The sequence below is a fragment of the Artibeus jamaicensis genome, unplaced genomic scaffold (genome assembly GCF_021234435.1).
Source record: "Artibeus jamaicensis isolate MK-2021 breed Jamaican fruit bat unplaced genomic scaffold, CSHL_Jam_final scaffold_833, whole genome shotgun sequence".
Lineage (NCBI taxonomy): Eukaryota > Metazoa > Chordata > Mammalia > Chiroptera > Phyllostomidae > Artibeus > Artibeus jamaicensis.
The window spans coordinates 26,840,778-26,867,950 of NW_026522056.1; the positions used below are offsets into that span (position 1 = coordinate 26,840,778).

General features: G+C 43.0%; 2 protein-coding genes across 3 annotated transcripts in view; one reads left to right on the top strand and one right to left on the bottom strand.

Annotated features, from left to right (window-relative positions):
- NEIL3 (nei like DNA glycosylase 3) overlaps positions 1–582 on the bottom strand; it is a 37,076-nt gene extending 36,494 nt beyond the window's left edge. For both annotated transcript variants that reach the window (XM_053660007.1, XM_037146532.2), the window contains exon 1: positions 367–582. In XM_053660007.1, coding sequence (XP_053515982.1) covers positions 367–522 — 156 coding nt within the window. In that variant the 5' untranslated portion in view covers positions 523–582. The remainder of the gene's footprint in view (positions 1–366) is intronic.
- A 253-nt stretch (positions 583–835) lies between these two features.
- VEGFC (vascular endothelial growth factor C) overlaps positions 836–27,173 on the top strand; it is a 353,484-nt gene continuing 327,146 nt past the window's right edge. The window contains exon 1 of the mRNA XM_053659877.1: positions 836–909. The gene's annotated coding sequence lies outside the window, so the exon portion shown is untranslated. The remainder of the gene's footprint in view (positions 910–27,173) is intronic.

Sequence of the window (27,173 nt, forward strand, 5' to 3'; positions counted from 1 at the left end):
AAGTGAGAAGCTAAGAATCTCATGCTGAAAACATGATGAAAAAAAGTCAGAGTTTGCAGAGATCTGATCCTGGTAAAGGCAGAAAATGCAGCTACAGCCACAGGAAAGCCATCTTTTGCTGGGTTTTGAAGAAGTTAAGCAAGGCGACAAGGAGTGGCCTCTGCCTGGGCATATCTGGCAGCCTTAGCCCTGGACAGTGAGCCACTACCCAAGTACACTAGCATGTACTAGTCCCTCCCATAACGCCAAGATAAACTTTGGAAAAGGCGGGGTCCAGGGAACCAGGACCAGGGCGACTTTGGACCCTGGAAACCTGAAGGGGTCTTTATTCCATTTTTCCCATAGCAAGTTACAGGACCAGCTCACCTGCGAAGACACCGCGGCCCCTGAGACAGAGTGAGGCAAGCCCGGGCTCCCCAGGCTCTGCAAGGCGCTCCCCCGCACGTCCGTCACCACCTGCCCCGGGCGCACTCGCGCCCGAATTTTCTCTCCATTCAGAGTACAACCTGGTCCTTCCACCATTTCCCGATCCGGCACTGGGGCCCCTAGTTTCAGGAGTCTAGGGGAAAAGCTGGGGCGCAATATAACCAGTGCGCACTGGTAATGATTTCATGGAGAGGAAGTTCAAATCGCCCGCGCACCAGGCCACGCCCAACTCCCCGCCCAGCCGCATCCAGGCCACGCCCAGAGCCCGCCCAGTCTTATCCAGCAATTCCCAGAGGCCCGGCCCAGTTACCTCCCTAGGCCCCGCCCAGTCCAGGCCCCGCCCCAGGTTCCACCAAGGTCCCCACCCACCCCGCCAGTGCGGGCGGGCCTCTACTGCGCAAGTGCGGTTTCTCATTTCCCACCCCACCCCACCCCCCGACCCCAGGCTCCGGACTGGGATTGTGGTTGAAACACAAAGGCCAGGTGAGTGGAGCCCAACTGAGGGAACTAAGCCCCAGTATTGTGAACTTTATTTTCTTTGCTCTGAGGCTCTGCACTTGTCCTTGAGCTACTCGGTATATGCACATTTTGTGACCACGTCCTCTTGTTCTGTCCTGCAATCCAAGGTTGTTCAGGCTGGCATACTTCAGGTGTTTTCGTGCCCTGTTAGGACCCGGGAAGGAGGAGAGGGGCTCAGAGTAGGGTTTTTAGGACACACAGCTTTTATTTTTTCCCTGTAAGTTTAACGTCTTAGAAAATGTGTCTCTATATAACAAAACTATTTTCGTGTCTGTATTAAAAACCCCTTCATTTTTACACACCGGAATGAGCCCTGCCCTTATCCACACAAACATCCTGTTACGGGGTTTTCCAAGGTGATGCTGTTTGAATTTGCTTTGTAAAAGGCAGGGCTCTGTATACTTTGAGGGCAATGCATAGCTTTTCAGATTTTCACAAAGATGCCTACATATAAATACAAAGTTAGTGGCTCCATACAACTTCGCAAATAATGAAAAATCTATTCCTTTTGCAACACTGATATAATAGCACATTAAAACAGGATACCAATTCATAACTGATTTAATGAGCACATCACAGTGCTGTCCTGAAGCCCAAAGGCCCCATATACTAGAGGCTTGAATTAGAATCTACTAAAGACTTGAATTCAAAAATTGGAAAAGCATTTAATCTCCCTCTTTGTGGCAAGATGTTAGTGGTTAAAAAGTTAATTAGATCAGGTTCAGTATTCTCTGTATTTGATTCCCTTGTTTAATTGTTATTGACTCTTCAAGGTCAAGTTACTAACTAATCCAGACACAATCCTCCCTACAACTGAAATTTAGTCATAATATCTGTGCTTTAATTTAAAAAAAAAAAAGCCCTCCTCGTTCACTTCTCCTTTTTCATTACAGTTTGCTACCTGATGGTTGATCTCCTTCGTTATTTCTAAGCGTCTGCAGGGCAGGAACTTGGCGGTGGCCTGGCTAGGTGGTTCTGGCTCAGAGTTGCTTGGGCAGTGGCAATCAAGGTGTTGACCAGACTGCAGCCATCTAAAGGCTTGATTGTAGCTACAAGATCCACCTGTAAGGTGCTCACCTCTATAGCCTTTGGCAGGAGGCCTTGCTTTCTCATCTAAGAGTCTCTCATCTACACTATACCTTTTGGCTTCCCTGGGCCACACTGAAAGAAGAACAGTTGCCTTGGGTCACTCGTTAAATACACAACCACTAAGGAAAACTGATGAACAAAAAAAAGTTTTAAGTAAATTTTTGGTGTTGTGTTGGGCCTCAGTCACAGCCAACCTGGGCTGCGTGCGCCCCTGGCTTCGGGTTGGACAGCCCTGAGTCTATGGGGCTCCTCAGCGGTTGCCATGGTGGGCTGCCGACTCCCCTGACAGTGTAGAATTCAAGAGAGACGCAAGGAGAAAGCTGGCGTTTATTTTTATTGCCTTCTCTCTGAAGCGACATACCCCCACCTTCACTGCTGCTATTTGTAGAACCCAGTCGTCCAGTACAGCCCAGGAGTGGGTAGGGAGGGGGTGGGGAATGAACCTTTACCCCTGGAGGGGAGGGGGTCAAATACTTTGTGAACATGTTTTAAAGCCCCCACGCTCTTCATGGATCTGATTCACCACGGACCTCCCATGTCTCTGTAGGAGCTGTGTGGTGGTGCACATTTGGAGCAAACGTGGTCTTTGCGGAGAATTAGGTTTGGCACTCCTTACAGAGCTGAGGAAGGGCTGGGGAGTAGGACTGAAGACATTAAGGGGCTCCACTGACGTGTCCGCTAGGCCAAGCTGGGTGTTGTTTATATGGGACTGGCCTCTGAGTCTTTGGTACTTCTCTTTGTTATCCTTCTTACATTCAACTAAGCAGAATCACATGCATTGTGCCTCTGCAGTGTCTGTGAAAAGAGTTGTCTCATCCTTGCAAGCAATCCTGCCATGGTGAGAACTCTGGGTGCTTTTTAACTAGGCTTATTATGCCAAGAAACAAAAATGTCCACCCCTTTTAAAGCCCCTCTCCCTTCCAGCTTACTGAAATTCTCCCAGTGTTTAAGTCCTAATTGAATGTGTAGCCTCTAGGAAACATTCCAGATACAGTTAGAATGAATCTCTGATCTTCTGAAGTCGGCTGTCCCATTGATTTTACCAAACCGGCCTCATGTTCTAGTTACTTGGTACATACTGGTCTTGTGCTAGACTAGACTCTCATTCCTTGAAGGCAGAAGAGTGATAGAGAGCAGGGTGACAGCTGTCAGAACCTGGGTGGGGTAGGATATTGGGGGGCTGGGTGAGGAGGGAATGGAAGGATTGAGCAAAAAGAAAAAAAGCTTTTGGTCATGAGCAACAACGTGGTGATTGTGGGGTAGGGAGCGGGGAAGGTGAAAGAGGGTGAAGGGGGATAAATGGTGATGGACGGAGACTTGACTTGGGGTGGTGAACACACGGTACAGTGGACAGACGATGTGCTGTGGAATTCAGCACCGGAAGCATAATTTTATTAGCCAGTGTACATTCCATAAAAAGACAAAAAAAGGAGAAGGGTGAATATCCTGTTCATCTTTATGCTTCCCATAGTAGCAAGGAGACTGCGCACAATATTCCACAAATATGTGTTGAATTATGATTATTAAGATTTAAAAAATTGGAGCTTTCTGTCTCCGGATACCTTTCTCATATCATTAATACTGTTCTTATGAATGGAGAAGCTCAAAGAGAGGGGAACTGAGTGGATCCTTTCAGAAGTGGGGGTCCTAGGCAAGGAGAAAGGTCAATTAAGGACATTTTGAGCAAGAGGAGCAGAGGAGAACATGTGCTGCCCTTGAGATATGAGGGTTAAAGGGGAAGTGTCAGGCAGGGCGGCAGGGCTGGAAGACACCAGAAAGATTCCTTGGGACCGCAGTGTGGAGAACACAGGATAAGGAAGAGGGGATTCTGTTTTCCCGGGAGTATCGGCAGCCAGTGAAACTTTCGAGCAGGGGTCAGGACCCCAAGCCCGAATTCATGACACTCATTTCCCCAAACTGAAACCCAGAGCTGCAGTCAGGCTAGGCAGCCCCTCTCCGTTGGGACCTGTTATCTGTTCCTTCTTCATTGAGAAATAGATGGACCACAGTTCCTCCTGGTAGGTGGGTAGAGTTCCTCACACATCACTGAGTTCATGACACTTGGAAGAGTCCTTAGTTTACAGTTGCTCTGTTTTCACTAAGAATAATACCAGATATTTATTCAGTGCTTCCTTGTGCCAGGCAGAGTTCAAAAGGTTTTGAAATACGAACTCTTCTGATACTCGAAACAACCTCTGATGTTAGCCCCATTTTTATCTTCATTGTGCAAAGGAAGGACCTGGGGCAGAGAGAGGTCAGGTCCCTTGCTCAAGGGTCACAGAGTTGGGATTTGTTCAAACACGCTCTGGTCTAGTCTTCGCCAAATAGTTTCAGCAACGTCAGTGTTACACTGGCCCTGCCCCAGATATTTTTAGGAACAACTTAAGAAATTTTGGTCAGCCTTATACGGGAATTCAAGACAATCCAAAAACCTCCCTTTGGCGTAAAGTTCTGACATTTTGGATAATGAAACTTTGTTTTTACTCTTCCCCTTACAAGGTCTGTAGACAGATTTTTAGCTCGAAGGATAAAAACGTAACATGGAGTAAGTTCTTTAATTTCTGTGTTTTGCATAAATTACCTGACTATATTTAACAAGTAGGCAGGTAACGTACATCATCTGTCAACATCCTCTTAATCTGAGCTCTGCGTAGAGCAAGCAGCCATTAGTGAACGTCACTTGCAGGTGTTTTTGGTGGTATTTCCTAAAGAGTCTTCAGTTTCTACCCATTAAGAGAAACTTTTAACACTACCAGAAGAACAATAAAATGCACAGCAACAGATTCTGTTTGGACACTTTTATTGTTTGGAACCTGTACCAAATGTTGACACTCTGGGATGCAGTGGAATCCGGTCCAGGGTAGAGGCTGGAAGAGCCAGGTGACAGTTTCCTGCCTGGGAAGTTGGAGTCTACATGGAAGCATCAGCCTCGGCCTCCTGGGTGACACACAACTCCTCTGACATCCCAGGCTTTTCAGAGAGCCGTAAAGTAGGATGGCAAGGCCGTCACTCCAGCTGCGTTCTGCCAAATGCTTTGTGGAAGGGAGTATTCTAATTCATTTTTTAATTTAAGCATGTTAAGTAAGTAAAGGGAGTAGGCGAGCATGAACTTAATTTGGGAGGCAATAATAATTAAATAGTTATTAGACATTTACAAAAGATCTGAATTCTGAGGCCTTCTCTCCATGAAAGAGGATAGAAGAATCCATTGATTTTTCTGTTCGGAGGGAGAAAAGCAAGTTATTTTTGGTTAATATCTTGGAGCAACATTTTCCATCCGTCTCCTTCAAGTCAAGGCATGAAATCCACCATGGCTCATTCATGCACAAAACTGTGAGCAGCGGATGTGTGGCAGGAAGAGTGCAGATGAAGGAGATGAACTAACTCACAGAAGAGAGGCAAGGCGCACCAGGACCCTGGCAGAGGTAACACAGTGCACTCTGAGTAGACCCGGGGAGGTGACCTGGGTTCCCAGACATCTCGGCTGAAGTTTGAGAAGAAAGAACTAAAGGTTCACGCATGAACAATAGGGGGGAATTTTTAGGCGGGAGAAAAATATTCGCAAAGCAAGGAGTTGTGAGAGAGCTTTCTATTCTGGGGAACTGTAAGAATATCTGGAGAACCAGGGGCCAGGTAGGAAGTGAGGGCCGAAGGGAATGACAGAAGGTCACGAGAAACCGAGGGTGATATGCTAAGTAGGGATATTATGTTGAGAATAATGGCGGACACAAATAATTCTGTGCAGGAGAGGGGCGTGGTTTGCTTTATTCAATGATTTGCAAGTGGTGTGAAGCAGAGGTTTTCAACCTTCTGGTAACATTTGGTGACAGCTGGGGGAGGGGGTGCTGCTGGTATCGAATGCGCGGAGGGCAGCCATGCTACCCACATCTCACAAGGCACAGGACACGCCACCACACGGAAGAACTGCCCTGGAAAAAGTGTCCACAGCCCTGAGACTGAGAAATCTAGGTGAGGTGGGCTGAACGATGGCCCCCAAATATGGTCACGCTTTAGTCTCTGGACTTTGTGAGCATGTTACCTAACAGGGGGTGACCATGGTGTCACAGGGGTGACCGAGTGAGGGATGACGAGAGGAGGACATCATCCTGGGTTGTCTGCGGGGCCCCAGTGGAGTCTCAGGGGTCCTGATAAGGGTCGGCAGGAGGGGCAGAGACAGAAAACCGAAGCAGAGTCATGAAGCATATTTGACGAAGCCACGCTGATGCTGGTGAGGATGGAGGGAGCCACAGGCCAAGGGCTGTGAGCGGTTCAGGAGCTGGAAGAGGCCAGGAAACAGCCTCCCTGGACGCCTTGACTGCAGACCAGTGAGCCAAACTTTGCCCTGCAGAACAGTTAGAGAGTAAGTTCCAACCCACTAAATGTGTGGTAATTTGTCACAACAGCAATAGGGGCTTCATGTGTCTGTCTCAAGGATGGGATAGACGGGAGGCAAAGCTTACGGCAGAACAGCCGGCAAGGTGTTACTGTTCCCAGGCACTTACGGAAGGACTGCAGATACGATAGCAGTCACAGGGAAAAAATAACCCTGTTCTCTGGAAATGGACAACCTAGTGACTTGTATGAGTTCTTGTTGTATTCCGGAAAATAAGCCCTAGTATAAGGTGGTTTCCTTTCCTAACCTGTCATTCATCAGCTACCTTTTTCTATCCTGAGAGTTTCACTCTTGTTTGTTAAAATTTACCCATATTCAACATGATTTATACTCCCCCCTCCATCCAAGATTATCTCAATGTCAAAAAAAACTTTCTACCTTTTTTCCGTTAACTTATTTATTAACTGTTAGTTTGGGCTGAAGTTTTCAGTAGCATATGACCTTCCGTGACATTGGTAGTTGTTTTTTCCTTAGTACGGTGCTGGACTCCAGTGTGAAACATGTATACCCAGCTGGGGACAAGAAGACACTATCAGCACCTCTACATGTGCTTCCTCACCTCTTAGTTCGATAACACCTGCTGTATTACAGGTGTTCTACAATAATAAGGATAGCTGCTAATGTTTTGAGACACCAAGTTTGTGCTAGGGGCTATTCAAGTGCTTTCCAAGTATTACTTCACTTAAACCTCACAGTATTGTAAGTAGTAATTATCATCACTATCCTCATCCTCATTTTCCAGGTAGGAGACATGAGGCAGGGTGTGGTTGGCTACGCGACTTGCCTAAGGTCTGGCCGGTATTAAGGGAACCAAGATTTGGACCCGGGCCATCTTGTGCTAAATTGTACCTGATGTTCGTAATTGTGGTTTATAAATAATTATCGGGGTCATACTAGGCTCCTAAAGTAAGTTGGCTTGCTTTTTAACAGTAAGGATTATATGCGTTTTAATTTTTATTTATCAGTTTTCAGAGGAACCAAGATTTTGAGACTAGTAGTGTTGAAAAATGCCATTAATCCTTAAAGTTTATCTGTATCTGGCAATTTCACATAACACTTTTATTAAATACACTAATTTACACTAATTTGTTCATTCTCTTGTGTTTTCTATGTAGGTAATCTTATCATTTGCAAATAAGTACAGTTTTATTTCTTCCAAATGTCATCATTGCTAATTATTTTCCTTTGCTTATTGTGTTGTCTGGGGCCTTCGGTACTACAATAAATAGTAGTGTGGTACAAGATATCCTTGCCCCTTGAGTTCAAACTTCTTCCATGAGTACTATCTAGCTGAGTCCTTTAGGTAAATACTTTTTATCAACTTAAAGACATTTGCTCCCTGTTTTCATTTGTGTCATCATTAAATAAGTGTAAAATTTATTAAATGCTTTTTCTCACCTAGTCATAATAATTTATAAAAAATTTTAATGTTTTAAAAAAGATTTTATTCATTTATCTTTAGAGGGGAAGGGAAGGAAAGAAATATCAATGTATGGTTGCCTCTCATGCACCCCCTGCTGGGAGCTGGCCTGCAACTAAGGCATGTGCCCTGGCTGGGAATCGAACCATGATCCTATGGTTCATAGGCCGTGCTCAATGCACTGAGCTACCCCAGCCAGGGACTGTAGTCATAATAATTTAATCTTTTTTTAGCCCACTATCAGGAAGAATTACACTGATGGAGCTTTGATCAGTGAACCATTGTAGCATTCCTGGGGTAATCCCTACCAATTCATGCAGTATTACTCTTAACAGATTTTGAATTTATTTGGTTAGTATCTTACTTAGTATTTTCTCACCTGTGAGAAATGGACCAAAACTATTTATATCCCCTTTTTTATATTGTCCTGACCCAACTTTAACATCACGATATTAAGTTCATAAAATGACTTGTACATTCTGTTTTTTTTTCCTGGAAAAGTTTTTATAAGATAAAGTTATCTTCTTTTTGAAGGTTCACTTATCACCCTCTGAAAGACCCTATTTTGACAAACTCTGAGGTGCTTGGTTAGCGAGGAAGAGGCAGAAAGACACCAAATGCCTTGATGATGGCATTTTCTGGAGGAAGCTGTTTGAGTTATTAAATTTTTTCCACAATTCATCATAAGATAAGCAGGCTCTAAAGGTTCATGGCAGGATTTCGAACTGTGCAGTATTTGGCAGTTTGGGAAAGAATTAAGAACATGCGTGTTTTTCTCTATTTATCTCGGGTGACTTTGTCATTTTGGTTGCCAGCCATTTTGAAGACAGTTTCCCTCACAATTCCTACCAGATTACGAAGGGAAAGAATTTAAATATGGCAACATAACATATGCTTTATTGGGCAAATTGAAAAGAAAAAGGAATCTGGTCTCAGAAGGCAATTTTTATAAGCAGTAGCTCACCAGTGGGGGCCGCCTTCATTCCAGCAAGAGGAGAGAGCAAGGTAATCCTCCTTCAGAAATGCAGAATTCCCGCTCAGTGCAAAGGGGCGACTCTTACCTGCGTTGGCTGGGTCAGGGTGTGGGGGGCAGGTTAGTGAGGAGCTCCCTTTAAGAAATAAAAGCCGAGAGCAGAAATTTTATCCTAGCTTCCAGCCAGGATCTCATTTCAAACCAAACTTGCAGACTCATTATTTTTATCATTTCTTTTTCAGCATAGCCTCACCTGAGGGTATGTTTATTGGTTTTAAGAAACAATGGTGTGAGGAACATCGATTGGCTGCCTCCCATACGAGCCCCACCTGGGGAGCGAACCCACAACCTAGGGATGCGCCCTGATCGAGGCTAGAATCCAAAACATGCTGGCGTACGGGCCGACACCCCCAGCAACAGAGCCACCCAGCCACAGCCAGACTCGTTATTTTTAATGATGGCTGGTGTCACAGAATGAGTAACTGGAAAATTCTTGAAACGTTAACAGCCTGTGTGCTTGTTTTGGGGGACAGTAAGGCAATTAGAGAAGTGGAAATGGAGGACAGAGTGAGAGGTGACAGGTGACAGGAACAGAGGCTCAGCCAGTTCCCTCTGGCCACTACAAAAGAGGCAAAGAGCTCATAGGACAGGTCTGCAAGCCTGCGAACAGGCCTGGAGATTAAAACAAAAATGCATGAATTATGTCATTGTGCCATGTTATCTACTTTGTGGACACGCCAGGCTCGGCCGGCTGTGTCCTGGCGTGATCTGAAGTAAGGTCACACTGGAATCGATGGCTGTGGAATGACAGCAACAGATGGACCTTGCTAGCATGAAGCAATCAAAGCTGTGCAAAGTTTAAGCAAAAACACTCAATCCTGAGCTTGACAGACCATAGAGAAGCAGGTTACATCATTAACTAAAGGTCAGGTATTAATATAGTGAGCTTGTTTTAGACAGCTGGGCATGGTCTGGCCTTCTCAATCACTTCTAAGTACCTGAGAGAGAACTGGGCAGCTGTACCTGTATCCAACTCTGTATAATGGACCAGTGGAAATCTAGGAGGTAATTGAATGAGTCCAGTCTATTGTATTTGATGTCTTAATGAGAACAGAATAATTATAATATACTAAAATGAATTGACTAACAGAACAGAAGGGTTTGTTTCAGCAGCAAAATAGAAATTTGCTTCCTGCCCAGACTTTTAGCCCATAATTTTAATCAGCTGATGAAGTCAACAGAAAAATCTTAGTCATATAATTTGTAGATGTCTTGAAACTCACGAATAAAAACAAGAACAATATTTTGGTAATTGTCCATTTATGCAGACAAGGTTCAGAGTTTATCTGTTAGGCCTGAAGAAGGAATCTTTGGCATTTCTGATCTAATTATTACTGGCTCGGACCCAGTTTGGACTAATGATTAAGCCATAATAGGCTCTACTTTCTGTTATTAATCTCTTGGACTTGAAAGGTTTATCAGACCCAGAGTTATTAAACTTTGAAAATTCTGGACTTCTGGCTTACTTGCTGAATACTGAGACCTGAGGGCTTTTTGTGGCAGTGGTTTTATTTGTGAAGCAATTGGAAACTGCTGAGGGGTGTGTGTGTGTGTCTGAGTGTGTGTGTGTAGACACTCAGACACTCATTTGCATTGACATGTATCTGTCCTATAGTCTTTCAGGGATAAGGACTCCCCTTTACAACATATCCTGAGTTGGACTGATGAAGCTGAGAAACGCTGCATTCTGTTCACGTGTTAGCTCCATGAGGGCATCCAGGACTGTGTCCCGAGTACCCACCGCAGTTATTAGTCTGCTTCAGATGTGGATGTTAGCTTCACTAAGCATTTATGTGGCCGCCTGATTGTAAATGGTTTTAATTCTTCAGCGTGTGTATGTTGGAACTTGCTTCTGAGTTGCATGCTAACTCACAAGGGATTAGCACTGTACGTTGGGGACAGAACTCCCCAAAAGAAAGGGGGTGAGTGGGGCTTTGACTCAGATGGAAAAGGCCAAGGCAGTTCCAGAAACTCATCGGCAGAGTTTCCAGGTATGACAATAATTTTTGCACAAGTTTCACCTTGTAATGTCTTTCAAATGGTATAGGAAGTTGAATGGTTTTACCGAAGTCAATAGTCTTCCTCAGTAGAGGGTCAGCTAACTGTTTCATGTTAGTAAGAGTAGAGCTATTTCAAAGAGAGAAGACACTACTCGGAGGACTTCTGACTACCAAAATGATGTATAAGGGGGGAAGTCCGCACTGAGTTCTTGGCGTGATAACAGTTTTAAAGTGTTTTCTTCATAGGAACCATTCTAGAAGAGTAGAAAATGGGGAAGTATAACTCTCAAGCAGAAGTTTGACCTTGACCTTGGGTACAGAATGGAATTCTTAGAAGTTTCTCTTTAGTATTAGTTAGGGGCTGTGTTCAGCTGCATAGACAGAATCACAGTTATGGGGGCTTCACCAAATAGGGGTTTCTTTTTTCAATCATTAAGTCTAGACATGGGTAGGCAAAGTGGGCCTCATGATGTCTTCAACCTCCTGGACTTATTTGGTCTTTTTGTTCCTTCATCCTCATGGTGACAAGAGAGCACTCGCAAGCCCTCCCCTCTCTTCCGCACTCCAGGCTGGAAGAGTAAGACAGCAGCGAGGAGTTAGGGCTGGCACCCGTGTCAGAAAAGCAAGACTGCATAGGAGTTCCTGGTAGGGTTCAGCTCATCCCGTTGGCCCTGCTGTGTTATATGATCAGCATATAATAGAGTATGATTAATGGTCATTTTGTTGTTGCCATTTTTTTAATTTCTTGCCTGTAAAAATTAAGTGAGGGTTCTTTTAGAATCAGAGCATAGCATGGGCATCTGCTCAGCAAGCAGCAGGCTGCACTGCCTGGGGCTTCCAGGAGGTGTGTCCCAGAGTTGCCCTGACTTGGCAGTGCCATGGCAGTTGTTCCGACTGTTACCCGCAGCACCACGCTGGCCTGTCCTTCTGCTTCAGTAGAAGCAGGTTTTTTCAAAATAGAGGTGATGTTCTCTGGGAATAATGACACCTGAGTCCTTGTTGCTCCAGAACAGCAACGGAGACCACTCCACCCCATCATTCCCGCATGCAGAAAGGTGGTGTGTGTGAGATGGGCAATGTTGGGTACAAAGTCAAAAGAAAATCCGACATCACTTTTCATAGGGTGGCCCTGGGAGTTGAAACCTAAAGGGTAAACTGTGTTGATACAAAAGAGCCCCGGGCCAATATGCATAGAACACGCAGAAGAAATAGCCAAATCCCATGGAGAGTTTAACATCCTTGCCCAGTGCGTTTACCAAGTGCATAGAGTAAAATTCCCAAGATAAGCCACATGTTGGTACATGAAACATACTTAATATATTTTTTTGGTGGCTTAATATTTTAAAGTATAACTGATAATAACAGACTTGTTAAAAGTCAATAATGTTTGTAGACAAAACCAAACACTTGAAAATTTTAAAATGTCTTTTTGCATATCATTGAGGTCAAAGAAAAAAAATCACATAGAAAAAAAACTTAATTGGGTAAAACTGTAATGAAAGTATAGCCTATGAAAAATTTTGGTATGTTGCTACATCAGTACTTAAAGGAAAATTCTTAAATTAGGAAAGGAAAGACTTAAGATTCTTCTAAACTTATACCTTAAGAAACTAGGAAAAGACAGGGAATTTAAAGCCAAGTATATAAAAGAAAAAGTTAATAAATATAAGCAGAAGTCAAGAAATATAAAGCACACAATGAAGAAAAATCAAGAAAACCAAAGCTTTTGGTTTTGTTGAAATCCTTAAAAGGATTGATGAAATTGGTCAAACTATAGCTAGATTGAAATTAAAAAGAAAACCAAGAACATCACTCTCAGGAATAAAATGAGAATTTGTTATCTTTTTAATTACATTGCATGGATATTAAAGGGATAATTAAGGAATATTATGAACAACTTTACGCCAATATGTATGACAATTAACATGAAATGTACAAATTCCTTGAAAAGCACAAGTTACCACAATTGATGTGACAGAAAATCTGAGTAGTTCCATACTAATGAAGTTGAATTTATTAATATCTTCCCACAAGTAAAATTTGAATCTCAAGTAGCATTACTGGTGAATTCTCTCAAACATTTACCAAAGGAATAATGCAAATGCTTCAGACATTTTTACTTAAAATAGAAGAAGAAGTAACAGTGCCCATTTTCTCTCTGAGGACTGTATCCGGCTTTGGAGCTGATTTTACCCCAGTGCCCAGAGGATTAGACAGTCTGCTACTGGTCCTACTGTTTTGTAGATTCTGGCAGATGACATGCGCCTCTTGAATCAGAGACAAATGACTTCATTACTCACAAACAGCAGGCAGCCTGAGCACCATCATGTTTGTGTCTGTTCCCTTGTTCTCGGGTCCCACTGAAATGACACAGAGGGACCCACACGATGCTATACGTGCAGTCAAGTACATTATGGCTCAGCGAGTCGGGGAGTCAGGGCGGCAGACCATCCACTGACTCATGTCTCTCTGGGGACATCGAGACCTGGTTTAAAAATCAGGAAAACTGGTTTTGATGTAGCTTACCTGTGGATAAATTCGCAGCACAGGACAAAGTACCTGTATTTTGGGATCTCAGGTTCATGATCCATAATAAAATCAGAGGATGAGGACAAAGTGATTTCTCAGGTTCCTTCCAACTCTGTGGATTTGGGTGTCTATGACCATGAATTAAAGAGGTTTGAAAAGTGTAGCCTTAAGTTATTTTACGTAATGGAATTAAGAGCATGGAGTTAAAGACGTGGTGAATTCCTTTGGCCCTTTTTTAGCCTGAAAATATCAGTCCTCTCTCCCGATGATTAATTCATTACCTAGGGATCTTCAACTTCTTGACATTTCTACTTAAGATTTCAATTTGAATTGCTCATAATATAGTATTCTTTTCATCTCCATTTAAAAATATCTCTTGACAGTGAGAACAAATCAAATATATATATATATATATATATATATATATAGGTATTTGTATGAATATGCAATTATCTATCAAACATCTAGACATATGAATATATCGTGATATGTACATACATGTGGTTATAAGGAGCAGCTTCAGTCCTCACAAAGCTACCATTTTTTCTGTTCACTTTTCCTACTTTTAGAGCAGTATCACAATTTCACAGAGGACGACTGAACACATGCACCAAATTACTGGTCGCTGTTGTGTGTTTCCTCTAAAATTCAGATTTTTAACCACAGATTTTCTAAACCCTGAAAGTAAGAAGGGATAGTTAACTACCTAGAATGAAATGCTATGAAATAACTATTTCCTGTTGAAACTTTAAGTTTTATTTAATTACCTAGAGTTAAATGATATCAAATAAATACTTTTTGCTGAATCTTTAATTTTTTAGAGTAAAGTTTAAGTAAACAAATGCCTATTGTCTGATTCAGGATCTTTCTTACTAGTATCTAGTAGTTAAGACATTATTTAGTTTCTATTTACAATTTTACCTTTAATTATAATTTACATTCCTAGTATTTGTGTACAGCATAGTGGTTGGACAATCATATACTTTACTAAGTGTCTCCTTAGATTTTCAGTACCCACCTGGTACCAGGCACAGTTATAATATTATTGACTATATTCTCTATACTGTGGTCTATATCTTCTTAGCTATTTTGAAACTACTAATTAGTATTCCTTGATACCTTTACCTTTTTCACGCAGCCAGTCCACAAGCCCCCTCTGTTTGGCCAACTGTCAGTCTGTTCTCTAGATCTATGAGTCTGTTTCTATTTTGTTTATTTTGTTCTTTAGACTCCACATATAATTGAAATTATATGGGCTTTGTCTTTCTCAGTTTTACCTATTCCACTTAGCACCATACCCCTCTTGGGCCATCCATGCTGTCACAGATGGTAAGATTCTATTCTTTTTTATGGCTGAGTAATATTCAGTTTTATATATTTAGTACCACTTTTTTATCCACTTATCTTCTGATTGGCACTTGGGTTGCTTCCATAGCTTGGCAATTGTAAATAACGCTGCTGTGAACGTAGGGGTGCATGCATTCTTTTGAATTAATGTTTTGGGTTTTTTTGGATACATACCAAGAGGTAGGATTGAGGGTCATTTTTAATTTTTTGAGGAACCTCCATACTATATTTCATAGTGGCTGCACCAATCTGCACTCCCACCAACAGTGCACAATGGTTCCCTTTTCTTCACATCCTCACCAACAGTTGTTTGTGGATTTATCAGTAATAGCCATTCAGACAGGTGCAAGGTGGTATCTCATTGTGGTTTTAATGTGCATCTCGGGTGACTAGTGACACTGAGCATCTTTTCATGTGTCTGTTGACCATCGATATGTCTCTTTGGAGAACTGACTATTCAGGTCCTCTGCCCACTTATTGTAGAGTTACATGAGTTCTTCATAAATTTTGGATATTAATCTCTTATCAGATATATCATTGGTGAATGTTCTCCCTTTCAGTAGGTTGTCTTTCTGTTTTTGTTTTCTTTTGATGGTTTCTTTGCTGTGCAAAACCTTTCTAGCTTGATATAATCTCATTTGTTTGGGTTTTTGTTTGTTTGTTTGCTTCCCTTGCCCAAGGAGACAATAAGACATTATTTACTGAAGATCCGGTAGAGTCATCTTGACTCCTTCCTGAAATCCGCAGATCTTCTCCCTCTCAATTATTTTTAAATTTGACTTCCTTCTTTAGGTTAGCACTTCCCAAAGTCTGTTCCTTAGGCTGATATTTGAAAAAAGTATTACAAGAGAAATGAGCTTTGGAAAGCATCGTGTTAAATAAAGGTAAAGGTGACTTTTGTCACGCTGGCGAGAAGTGGGTCACAGAGCTGCAAAGCCATTTGGGGAAGTGATGATGTTGACACAAGAAGCGGGAACGTTGAGGGTCATCTGCCCCAAAATTGGAGCCCTGGGGGCAGAGAGGAAGGGGGATGAGAGAGTGGCCGGTGACATCAGTTTCTGCCACATGCCTACCGTGGACAAACTAGAAAGCAGAGAGAAACATCCCTTGGTTCTTTTGGTTCCATTTATTTATTCATTTAGCTTTTTTCTCTCTCCTGATCAATACCTAACTCAAAAATAGAGACTGACTTCTTATAGTTAAAATCACTTCCAAGCTGCATTCCGAAGTTGATAGCTTTCTGGTACAAATAACTTTCAGAAAACATTTTTTTTTCCTCCTGAGAGAATCCTGTATCCCTAAGATAGAGCCTTGAGCAACAACAACAAAAGAATGTAAATAAGGTTTCAGAGCAGAAATCAAAAATCGTTTCGTGACAGCTCATCAGCATTTTATCTGGGTCACAAACCAGGCCATTTCCTGTCTTCTCCAAGTCCTACACATCTCCAGTCATGGCCCTGTAGCCCGGGGCGTGGAAAGGGACTCCAGCAAGGCTGCCCACGCGCAGCCTGCCCTCCCAAGTGCACGGCTTTTTGCTGATGGCTCTAGACACTGATTGCAGGGTCTGGTCCTGTTTATCATTGTCATTATCGCCATGGATTATAGTGTTGAGTGCCCGCTGGGGCATGACGCTAAACTGTGCATAATGTTCACAGTCCTGTTGCTGCTTCCGAATTGCTAGGTGTGCTCTTCACCCTGAGCTCCTCTGCGATTTGCAGTGCTGGTCACGGCCGTCACTCACCCGAAGCTGAAGCTGCCTACACTGTGTACATCCCCCAAGGAGCCCAGTGAAACTTAGACGCCACTGGTCAGCTCGGTTTTTCACCAGGAATGGATTTACTCAGCATGCCCGTTAAATAGCATGTAAGATCGTCTGTCTTATGTACTGTTGGAGCTCAGTATATAACATTGTCTGCCGTGGAGCTCAGCAGTGATGTTGCTGGCTTCAGGGTTTGCCAGAAACATCAGAATTTGAAGGAAAACAGAGACTCTGAAACAGTATTAAGTACTTGGTAATCCATTCTTAAACTTATCCTTCCGAGAGCATAATCAGTACATGAGTTTTGTAGATGAAGCAGCTGATGTAAAAGGGTTTAGATGAGCTGTCCAAAGTCACAGAAGAAGGAAAAGATCAAAACTGACCTTGAACCCGGGTCCTAATTTAACGATCTTTCAAGCACAGGATGTTAGCCTTGAAGAAATATCGTAGTATTTCACCAGGAGGTCACAAACCCAGCGCTCCCTAGTGTGTGTCATTTAACCTGAGGGACCCACGCCTCTTAGTCATCGGTGGTTACTGTGAAGAATCTGTCTTTGACAAAGTAAGTGAAGTGCTTAAAACATCTGCCAGGATCCGGGAATAAGGCATATTACCTCCTTCAAATTATATCCTGCACTATGTTTTTTCATAGTGGAACTACAAATACTCTCTTCTTCTTTAATGTGGTTTATGTCCCCTGTACGTATTCAAATCTTCGTGCTGCTTGCTTACTTTATAAGCGAGTCCTCCATCATAATGACAGTTTTTGTAAACTTTATCTTTGCTCTTGACTCTTCTCTGCTGTAGCAGCTATTTCCAGCGAGACGCTGTATCTGACACGTGCACTCTCACCGTTGTCCCAGGGCTTTCCTAGTGTTCACGTCCATTGCCATCAGCCCCTCTGCCTGCATTGCTTCTGAGCAGTGCTGACTTCCCGTTTAGTTCCTGAGTGGGTTTTAGAATCCCCTCTCTCACCTCTGTATTTTACCCTGGCAGATGGCTTTACTGCAGCCTGTTTGCTTTCTCAGCCTACTTGTGAAAGCTGGTGTCCCCGCTCACTTCAGTAACCATTCAGTAAGGACCTGAACGTTTGCTTGCTCCTTGTGACCGCTAGTGACAATGAGCTAGTCTTTGTACCTTCCGTGCACAGTGCTGCATTGCTCCCTACTTCTAACAGCTCCATCTGTGATGATTTTAGACTCTATATGACTCTAAGGAGGAATCTCAAAGATTGTTTTTGTGTTTTCTTCTCTACAGAATTTAGGGTAAAGGGGCTGGTCTTTCCTTTAACTATACTCAGTAATGGCAGGTGTTTGAATTATGGATTAAAGCCCAGAGTGTAGCACAAACCTCTCCTGCATCTCATCCCACATGCTCTCTGGCCTTCAACCCGCTTTCCCTACCTGGTCACATGAGATGTACCACATTTATTGGTCTCATACTGTTCTCAGACTCAGACATTGACCTTGACCAGGACGGTTACTTCATGTAACATTTTGGCATGTGTGTTTTCCTAAAAGTATGTGGCTATTAGAAAAACATGACCAGCTATGTAATATAATCTGATATAGACTAAGATAAAGTTTAAAAGTAGATCTAAATGAACTTTTGAAATACATAGACCAAGTAAAGGAAAACAGGCTTGCGTGAAAAAAAATGACATAAAAGGAAATGTAAAGGAATCATAAAATAGCATGGAAATTAAAGCTCAGGATATGTGGATATTTTTATCAAAGAATCATGACACAAGTTATACATATTTGAGTGGAAACTGGCAAACAGAATTATCTACAGTAAAGGGCTGAGTTGAGACTGGACAAGTTAGCCTTAGGTGTTCACCCTGCCCGTGTTCAGATGAGGGGCACACTGTGACCCAGGCCTGCGGAGCTAAGGTGAGCAAGGGTGTAGGACATACAGGGACACAGGGGGTGGGTTTGGGGAGGAAACCAGTAGAGTCACAAGAGGACAGAAGAAAGGAGGGGCTCAGAGTTGGGGATAAGCATGTAAATCTGCCCCTGAGCATTTAGGAGATTCTGGAATAAAGCATACTTCTTCCATGAGCCATTGATTCTGATCATGGAGGGAAATCAATAAAGCACGTCACTGGAAACTGCATTATGCCATGTGCTTTGAGTTTCAGTCCCCCCCGTGTGTAAGTCACAGGATAACGGAAGCTGCAGAGAAGACAGTCTATGAATCAACACAGTTGAATTAAGACGATCAATCTGCATCACTTTGAAATTTTGGAAATCCTTGCCCTGGCATTAGGATGGTTTATTTGTTCCATTTTATGTCAATTCTGTGATTTAGGCTTATTTATTTTTGTACTGTTTCTCCATTAATATGAACATCTAGTCACTACTTCACATTTTACTACATTTAAACACTTAATGGCAATTAAAATTCCCACTCCTTTCACATTCTGACTCTTTAATCCCCCAGTGGCTTTTTGGAAAAAAAAAAAAGACAGTCTCCCCAGTCTCCCCACAGACTAGGATGGGACCTGTCCAGTGGTGGCCATGGCAAAGGGCCACACTCTGATGAAGCCAGACATGCTCAAGTGACTGGAGCCCTGTTTAGGAATAGGTCCCTCATATGGACTCCCAGGTGCACACCTATTGTCATAAATATTTCCCACTTAAAAGAAAAGCACCTCTAGAAAGATGAGATTAGTTTTGCACTTGGCATCAATTTCTGTAATCAGACATTCCTGGCCTGCCCTGTCCCATGAATTTCTTCTGTATTCTCCCAATCATGTACCAGGTGACCAGTGCAGGTCACCTCGCCTGAGTGGAGATGCCTCAGAAGTCCTTCAGAGAGAATTAGCCCCCACACCCTCCCTTCTCCTGGGGACCCCACCCCTGCCATTCAACTGCTCCCTCCAAGACTCCCCTCCTCAAACCTTGGCATGTACTTGTTCATGGCTCACTCGCTCATGAATAGTTGTTTCTTCAGTTTTGAAGGTTGTACAGTGCAATATTGATGGATTCGCTCATGCAGCCTGAGAGTTTCCTTCAGCATTTAGAACAGCTGGGGGAGCAAGACCCCTCTTCCTGTGGGTCCAAGACCCTTCCTGCTCAGTAAGTTATGGACTCAAGGACAGCCAAGCCCCCCCAAGTTCAGATTGTAACAGTTAGGAAAAGAGATGGGGAAATGGGACACCCCAAGAAAGGCTCCCCTTGGTGGGGAGGAGGCGGCCAGTGAAAATGCTGGGAACCGGAGAGGCTGTCTGGGTCAGGGGTGGGAGGACATATGGGTCAGCCACAGGTGGAGGGGTTTTAGAAAAAAGTTCATAAAAAGCAATTTTGAGTACCCCCAAATTTTTACCTAAAGCCTTTGGAAGTAAGTGAAGTGGGGTAGGGAATCGCTGTCTAGGTAAAGCTATTCAGCAGCAGACAACTTTGGAAGAGAAATTATATGAAACAAAGGTGTATTGGAGTTCGACTAGGGGTGTGCAACTTTAAAGGAGAGTCTGATGGTGAATATTTTAGGCTTTGCAGGCGGTGGGGCAAAATTGAGGCTCTCATGTAGGTATTTATACGGCAAGAGAGAGAACCAATTTACACACTTTTTTTTGCTGATGAAATTCCAAATACAATGAAGATGATTAAATTTATTTTTTAAAAATATAGGTCTACTCATGAGAAGAAAGGGAGTCTCTTGTGGATGGATAACATTTTGTTTCATTGAGATTCAAACTCAGTTTTCACTATCACCAAAATCAATTGTATAATCATTGGTTACTGTTGATCCAAAAGGAGATTTTAAGAATTTCATCTTTTCACACAGAGAGCTATTGCCACGTACTAGTCAGTATAGGACCATGTGGTTTTAACTGGGCATATCATTGATTGGAAGGCATCTATAATTCTATTCTAGTTTTCTCTTGATAGTTGATTTTAACATGTCATTATATTGCATATTAGTAACTTTCAAAGAGATTATGTGGGAGCTCATCAATTGCATGGTTAATTGGATTTTGAAATATGGAGTTATTTTTTTCCCCTTGCACTTTGGTTAAGGCCTGGAAAGTGCTGTCTCAACTACCACTTTGACCTTGGAAACTGTATCTACCTCACCTTTGGGTGGGGATGAAGACCTTGTTTTTTGTTTTTCCTTTTAATAGTATATGACATGTACAGAGAAACTTTACATCACTTTGTTTCAAATAGCCTTAGTTGTCATAGAAATGAATTCACAGCAGTGCGTTTTGCACTCGAGCACTCTTTTGCCTGGTAATTTTAGGTTGAATTCATTAAGAAGCATTATCAAGTAGGCACTAAAAGCCAATTTCCAACCATTAGTGTAGGATAATAGTAGTTGAGGTGTGTAGTTCCAACCACTTAAAAATGTAAAATAGACAGGGGGGAGGGCAGGAGAAGTTTGGGAACTATAGAATCTAAAGAACTTGTGACACATGGACGTGAACTAAAGGAAGGGAATCGTGGGGGAGGGGTGTGCAGGGTGGAGGGAAATGAAGGGGGGAAATAGTACAACTGTAACGGCATAATCAATAAAATATATTTAAAAAATGTAAAAGGGATTCTCAGCGTGTGAGCGGTGCAGAAATAGGCCGTGGGCAGGGTTTGGCTCGTGGTCCTTGGTGTACCCACCTCTCAATGAGGCGGATAGGGTCTCTGGAGGCAGACCCCTGAGGGTTGGACTCTTATGCATGAGGTTGGACCCTCGTGTATAAGCCTGGGACTTTGAGCTAATTTCTTAACCTCTCTACACCCTCTAACAGAAGATAAAAAGTTTTCCCCCCCGGTAGAGCTGTGAGGATTCAGTGAAGGGGGAGCATGGGAGAATACGAATAATTAGTAAGTAGTTTTTAGTGGTAAAATAAAACAACCACCATAATACTATGCGTGGATCAAAAAATTCGCAGATTAACAGTGAGGCAGTGGGGGAGGCGTCAAAGAAGGGCAGTCCGCTCAGCACAGGAAAGCTGGTAAGATGCGCTGGGTAAGTCGGCGCGCGTGGGGCTCCTGGCACTCACTGATCACCTTCTATCTGGGTTTGTGTCCTGGGGGGACTTCTTTGTCTAGGATGAGTGTGAGGATTTTGTTCATAGTGTTGTCAGGGTGCACTCTCTTTGCCTCGGCCCGCGAGGCAGTCAACGGGGTCAGCCGATATACCTGTAACGGATGAAGGGGGATGGGACAGGAGGCGCGAAGAATGGCAGCAAGACAAAAGATTCTGATCAAGCTGCAAACTTTATTTTTCCGAACTGGGTATATATATAGGGGGGGGGAGGGAGAGGAAGGAGATTAGGTTGCTTGCTATTGGCTAGCTTGAGACAAAGAAGGGCCCGCTTATTGATTACTTGGGTGCAACTGGTACTCGTGGACACCTCATGTGCCTGTAGCCGATTGGCTTGGGGAGCGCATGCACACCTCATGTACCTGTAGCCGATTGGCTTTGTGGAGCGCACAGGTTCCTGTAATCAATGCAATGTTTTTAGCTAGAAGCCAGGTGTAAGGTTCCCAACACTCTTTGATTCTGTATACCCACCTTTTAGAAGAGCAGGAAATTGAGGCTTGCAGCCTTGAGCGGATTGGCACTTCCTGCAGCCCACGCGAACCTAGCCTGGCATCCCCGGCGCTCCAACGGTGCTCCCAGCTGACCTCGGCTGGCCTTTCTCTAGGGCACTTACAGGGAGGCCGGGCTTCCCAGTGCCCTGAGTGTCGCCTGTCGCCTTCCACAGAATGATTTCCAGATGGCAGGGGTGTGTCTTATTTATTTGCATGTTCTGAGGTGACAACTAAGTAGTTGTCCAGAAAAATTATCAAATTAAGGAATGAATGCATGAATGAATGAATGATGTCATACAAATAAAATACTACTTTATCATGATTCCTCCCTACTGATGATGTTCTTCAGTCAGGCATACCATTGCACTCACTGTTTTCATCTTTCTGTATTGTATTACTTATGAAGTAAGTGAAACCTTTCATAGGAGGAACACATGGATTAACCTGTGTTCATGTTCAGGTCCAAAGCTTGCTATTGAAAAGCTGTGTGCACCCATGTGCAAAAATTTTACTTGTCCTTTCTTTTATTTCCTTTTCTAAAAGTTACCATTAAGATTAAATTCAGCTCTGAAATTCTGTGATCCTTTTCAAAGCATCAGTTTCAGTTTTGACAATAGATTCTGTATTTGTATAGTTTATAAGATACCCATTAGGACTTAAGCGTATCTTCACTCTGTCATGCTTTTAGAAGATGGGCAGCCTTCTTTTATGTTTTTGCTAGAAATATTTTAAAAACTGTATTTGGCCTGTGATTACTGAGTTTTGTTAAACTGTTTCCTTGAGCTTTCGATAATCCACCAGCAGTCCAACCTGGAGGCATAAATGGACTGGGCTTTTTAAACCGCATTTGAACGTCACTGCCAGTAAGACCGGGGTCTTTGCTGTGTGTTCCCAGGGACACAGCCAGGAACCCTGAATGGGAAGGACTAACCAGGTTAGCAGGAGGAACCAAGTCAGGTTCTCCAGTACCTCTGAGAAATAGGCTTTCTCCGAGTGGCCTCCAGATAATAAAGAAAAACTTTAATCCTGTCTGCATAAACATTTCTCTTTAAATCAACTCAGTGTCGAGTAATGGTTTTTGTTATTTATTATCAGAAGAAGGATTGCTTATTGTTCCATGCCCCAGCTCACAGCACCCTTCTTGTTAGGACAGTAACCAGGACGCCTCCATTACTCCCCAGCTTCCCAACACTTCTGCTGTGCGAGGCAGGACTAGGCCTGTCTCCCCCTCGCCAACCCCCCCACCACTGTGTCGCCAGGCCGGAGGTGAGAGCCGGACTCAATACAGACCCACTGGAGAGGGGAGTGAATGAAAGCCTTGTCACGTTTGATGTCCGTCACAGTACCCCCATTAGACAGATGAGGAAAGGCAGGGTCAGACAGGCTAATTAAGGAATGTTTTACAAGGTCACAGAAATGAGAAGTGATAGTGCCAAGACTTAAACAGATCTCCAGGCTCACATTATCTTTTCAATTACTCTCGGCCAATTCCACTGGCAAATCATTAAAGCGGCACAGTATTTAGAGCTGACCCTGAGAAGCCATGTTCTTTGTAGGAGATTGTATTATGAATACTTCATACTTCATCTCTAGCGCTTTTATGAGGCTCAGAATCATAAAACAGCCTTAAACTTTCTCAGCACAAAAGCACCAGGAAGGTTGATGGACAAACTTGCCACACACTTTTCAGGTGCATCTGGAGAGCGTTAGGTGCCGCTGGCCTGCGTGTGTCAGGGGCTCTCTGCAGGGAGTTCTGCTGGGCACGTTTATCAGAGGGAAACCATTTCTAAGAGAACAGCAAATTGGTTGACTTCGTTTTGCAGACAGAACAGGCAGCCTCCAAATGCAATTTCAGTTTTCTGAAGGATGGTTGTATTCTCTTTCCAAAATGCCTGGTGCTTGTTTGTGTGGTTTGGTTTTGCTTAGAAGGACTGCTTAGTGTGCTTTTCAGTCTCCATGGGAAAGAAAGAAAACAAGTGATCGAATGATCCCGTGACGGCTTCAAGGTGGTGAGCTGAGGGTGTCTCTTACATATAAGCAGGTACTCCAGGATATTCCAGCAGAGACTTTGAAAATCAGGAAAAAAATACTCGTCAAACTGACCCCGTCAGATTGACTCATGGAACGTTTTCTTTGGCTCCCAGAGCGGCTCTGTTTTCCAGTGTCTTCAAGGAATCCCTTTAAAAATACTGAAATCTTGGCAATAAGATGTTAATCTCTGACATGAAGAATTGGATTACATTTACTTACAGTGACAAGTCTTGGCTTTTATTACATTCCTCTTATGGATTATTTTGTTTTGACAGTCATTCTTATTAAAAATGTTAACTCTGTGCTTTCTAAACTTGAGCTGTTAGGCCAGAGGCCAGGGGGGTCAAACTCATTTTCACAGGGGGCCACACCAGCCTCGCAGTTGCCTTCAAAAGCCTGATATAATTTTAGGACTGTCTAAATGTAACTATTCCTTCACTGTCAAGGAGTTGAAATTACATTCGTCCCCTTGAAGGCAACTGTGAAGCTGATGTGACCCCCAGTAAAATGAATTTGACACCCCCGTGTTAGGCTTTAATGCATATACATGTATATGAACATATGTATTTTTTAGAGAGGAAATGAATAGGAATTTAGCACCAGGACCAGGAACTGCATCAATATTTTATGACATTTCTATGCTGCATTGACTATGTAGAGGAAGAAAAATAATTTTCCCTCTACCCTCCTGAATTCTTAGCTGGGAAACCTGTGTTAAAGACAGATTAACAAGAGTCAAATGCCTCCTGTATACCTGGGGTATGTGCTGAGAAAAATGAATAGCTCAAAGAGATGGCTTAGAATTCAGGCTTAAATATATGTTAATGGGGAAAGGGGTGGGGAATCTAGCATCCTGGGAGGGAGGCAATGATTTTTAGGAAACATGAATGGGACTTAATAGAACATGTCGATGGAAGGTATGAGAGTTGGCGATAAAGTGTGTCTTGAGTGTGGTGTCCGATTCTGGTCTCCTTTCCTGTGATGAATCAAATTTCCCTGGTTGGTACGACTCTGGAAACTGATTTGTGACAATTGGTCTCTTGTGGGGGGTTTGTCTTGAGGCAGGTAAGGGGGTTCTGAGAAAGCCTCGCCCTGTGTTTGCTGGTTTTCCAGTGCCCAGGCCTCAAAACAATCCATATGTCAACGCAGCACATTTTAGGAAGGTGTGTTCTGCTGTCCTTCACCTGCTTTGCATCTTTCCTATATTCCTTGTAGGTAGGACATAAATGCCCCAAATATGTGTAATTCCTTGGAAACCGTGATTTTTCCCAGGTGAAATCAGTAAGTTTACATGTAACTTTGTGATGGTTTGAATCTATATCTGTATTCTTAGTTATAAAGAAAATCCTTTCAGAATATTCACTGTAGGGAAATGAAGGGTGGGCTTAAATATGGAATTTGTTTATTCTGAGTATGAGCTTTTCTAGGGAATATATTATGTATAACACATGGCTGTACCGTCCACACTTAGCCAGTTATGAAACACTCAATAAAGTTTTGTTAACCAAGTGAATGAAAGGCAACTGAATGATACACGTCATGTCCAGGGGCCGACCCATGAGGGTCGAATTTTGCATTGATATATGTTTGTATGGCTGCAAGCTAAGAACGTTTTTTACATTTTTAAAGGGCTGTCAACATAACAAAGAAGAGTGTGACAGAAAAATATACGGGCCACACAGCCTAAAATATTTACCATCTGGCCCTTTACGGAAAAATGTTCGCAGGCCCATTTCCATGTTTAAGTATGTGGCTAGTTTTACACACTAGTCCCCATTATCTGTGATTTTGCCTTCCACAGTTTCAGTTGCCCACAGACCACTGCATCTGAAAATACTGCATGGAAAATTCCAGCAGTGACAATTCATATGCACTTCAGTCAGAACTCAGGCTGCCCTGTGCAGCGAGACCAGCCAGGGTGTGAACCCTCAGAGCTGCCCACGCAGAGTCCGTCTCCTTCTCTTTTATGAACAGGACGCCCGTTTGGTTTGGTTTACGTGGTGCCTGCCTCTAGGGGTGACATGTGGCAGGCCAAAGCCAGTCCTGGTAAGTCCCACTCATCTTTACTGCTGATCCATCTGGGTAGACGAGTGGCTCAATCCTGAAGATGAAACAGGGGGGCAAACGTCCAGGGGGATACCTGGGAAGGCATCTGTTAAAAGCAAACACAGAGAGGATTATACGTGTTTGCTCCCCCTCCTTTCTTTCTGCCCTTGGACCTCGTTACGTGCTGACATGTTTTGGGGCCTTTGGCAGTCATCTTTGACCATGAAGGCAGGTGCCAACAATTCATAGTCATACCGACCTAACATTCTATGGCTGTTAGGCCGCTGGGCTGACCTCAGAACCACCCAGCTTCATTTCTGTCATTATGTGGCTTTATGCTTTAGGCTGGTATGAATTGTGTATTCTGCTGCTTTGGTGAAAATATCCTAACTGAGGCATTCGGGTTTTAGATCTGTTCTAATCGTGAGCTGGACTCAGTGATTAAAAGCTTGTTGGAAATGAGGAGCTTTCTCAGACACTTGGAGTCATGACTGAAATTCCTTGACAGGAATTAATGTAACCTGGCATTGCATAATCATGGAAATAACCACTCAGGCTTAAGCTTGTATGAGAAGTAGCCACTTGGAGAGCAGGGTGGAATCTAACCATAACAAGTCAATTTCAGTCTCCTATCTGATTAAGAGGCAAGTGTGTGTGTTTGTGTGTGTTTGTGTTCATGTCCTGTGCGGACATAGAATGCATATTCTACATTTAACTAGATATTATTCAGAATGTATTGGACTTGGAATTAAGAGGAAATTGCCTTTGACCTCTCAATAAAGCTTTACAAATTGGTGCTTCAAGCTTCATGCTCTTGAATTTCATTAAGAACTCCCACATTCCTTGTTTCAGCATGAATAAAAATACAGTGTCATTGTGATATTATTTTACTCTACTTCTTTCTTTATTTTGAGATCCCACAGGAAACTCCTCAGGTCTCATAAGTGCAGAATAATACTTTTCAGATTTCTGTGGACTCTAGCTACAAACCAATATTCATTTTGTTCGACTGGTTTTTTGAAACCTTTCAAGTAATTTTCTGATTGA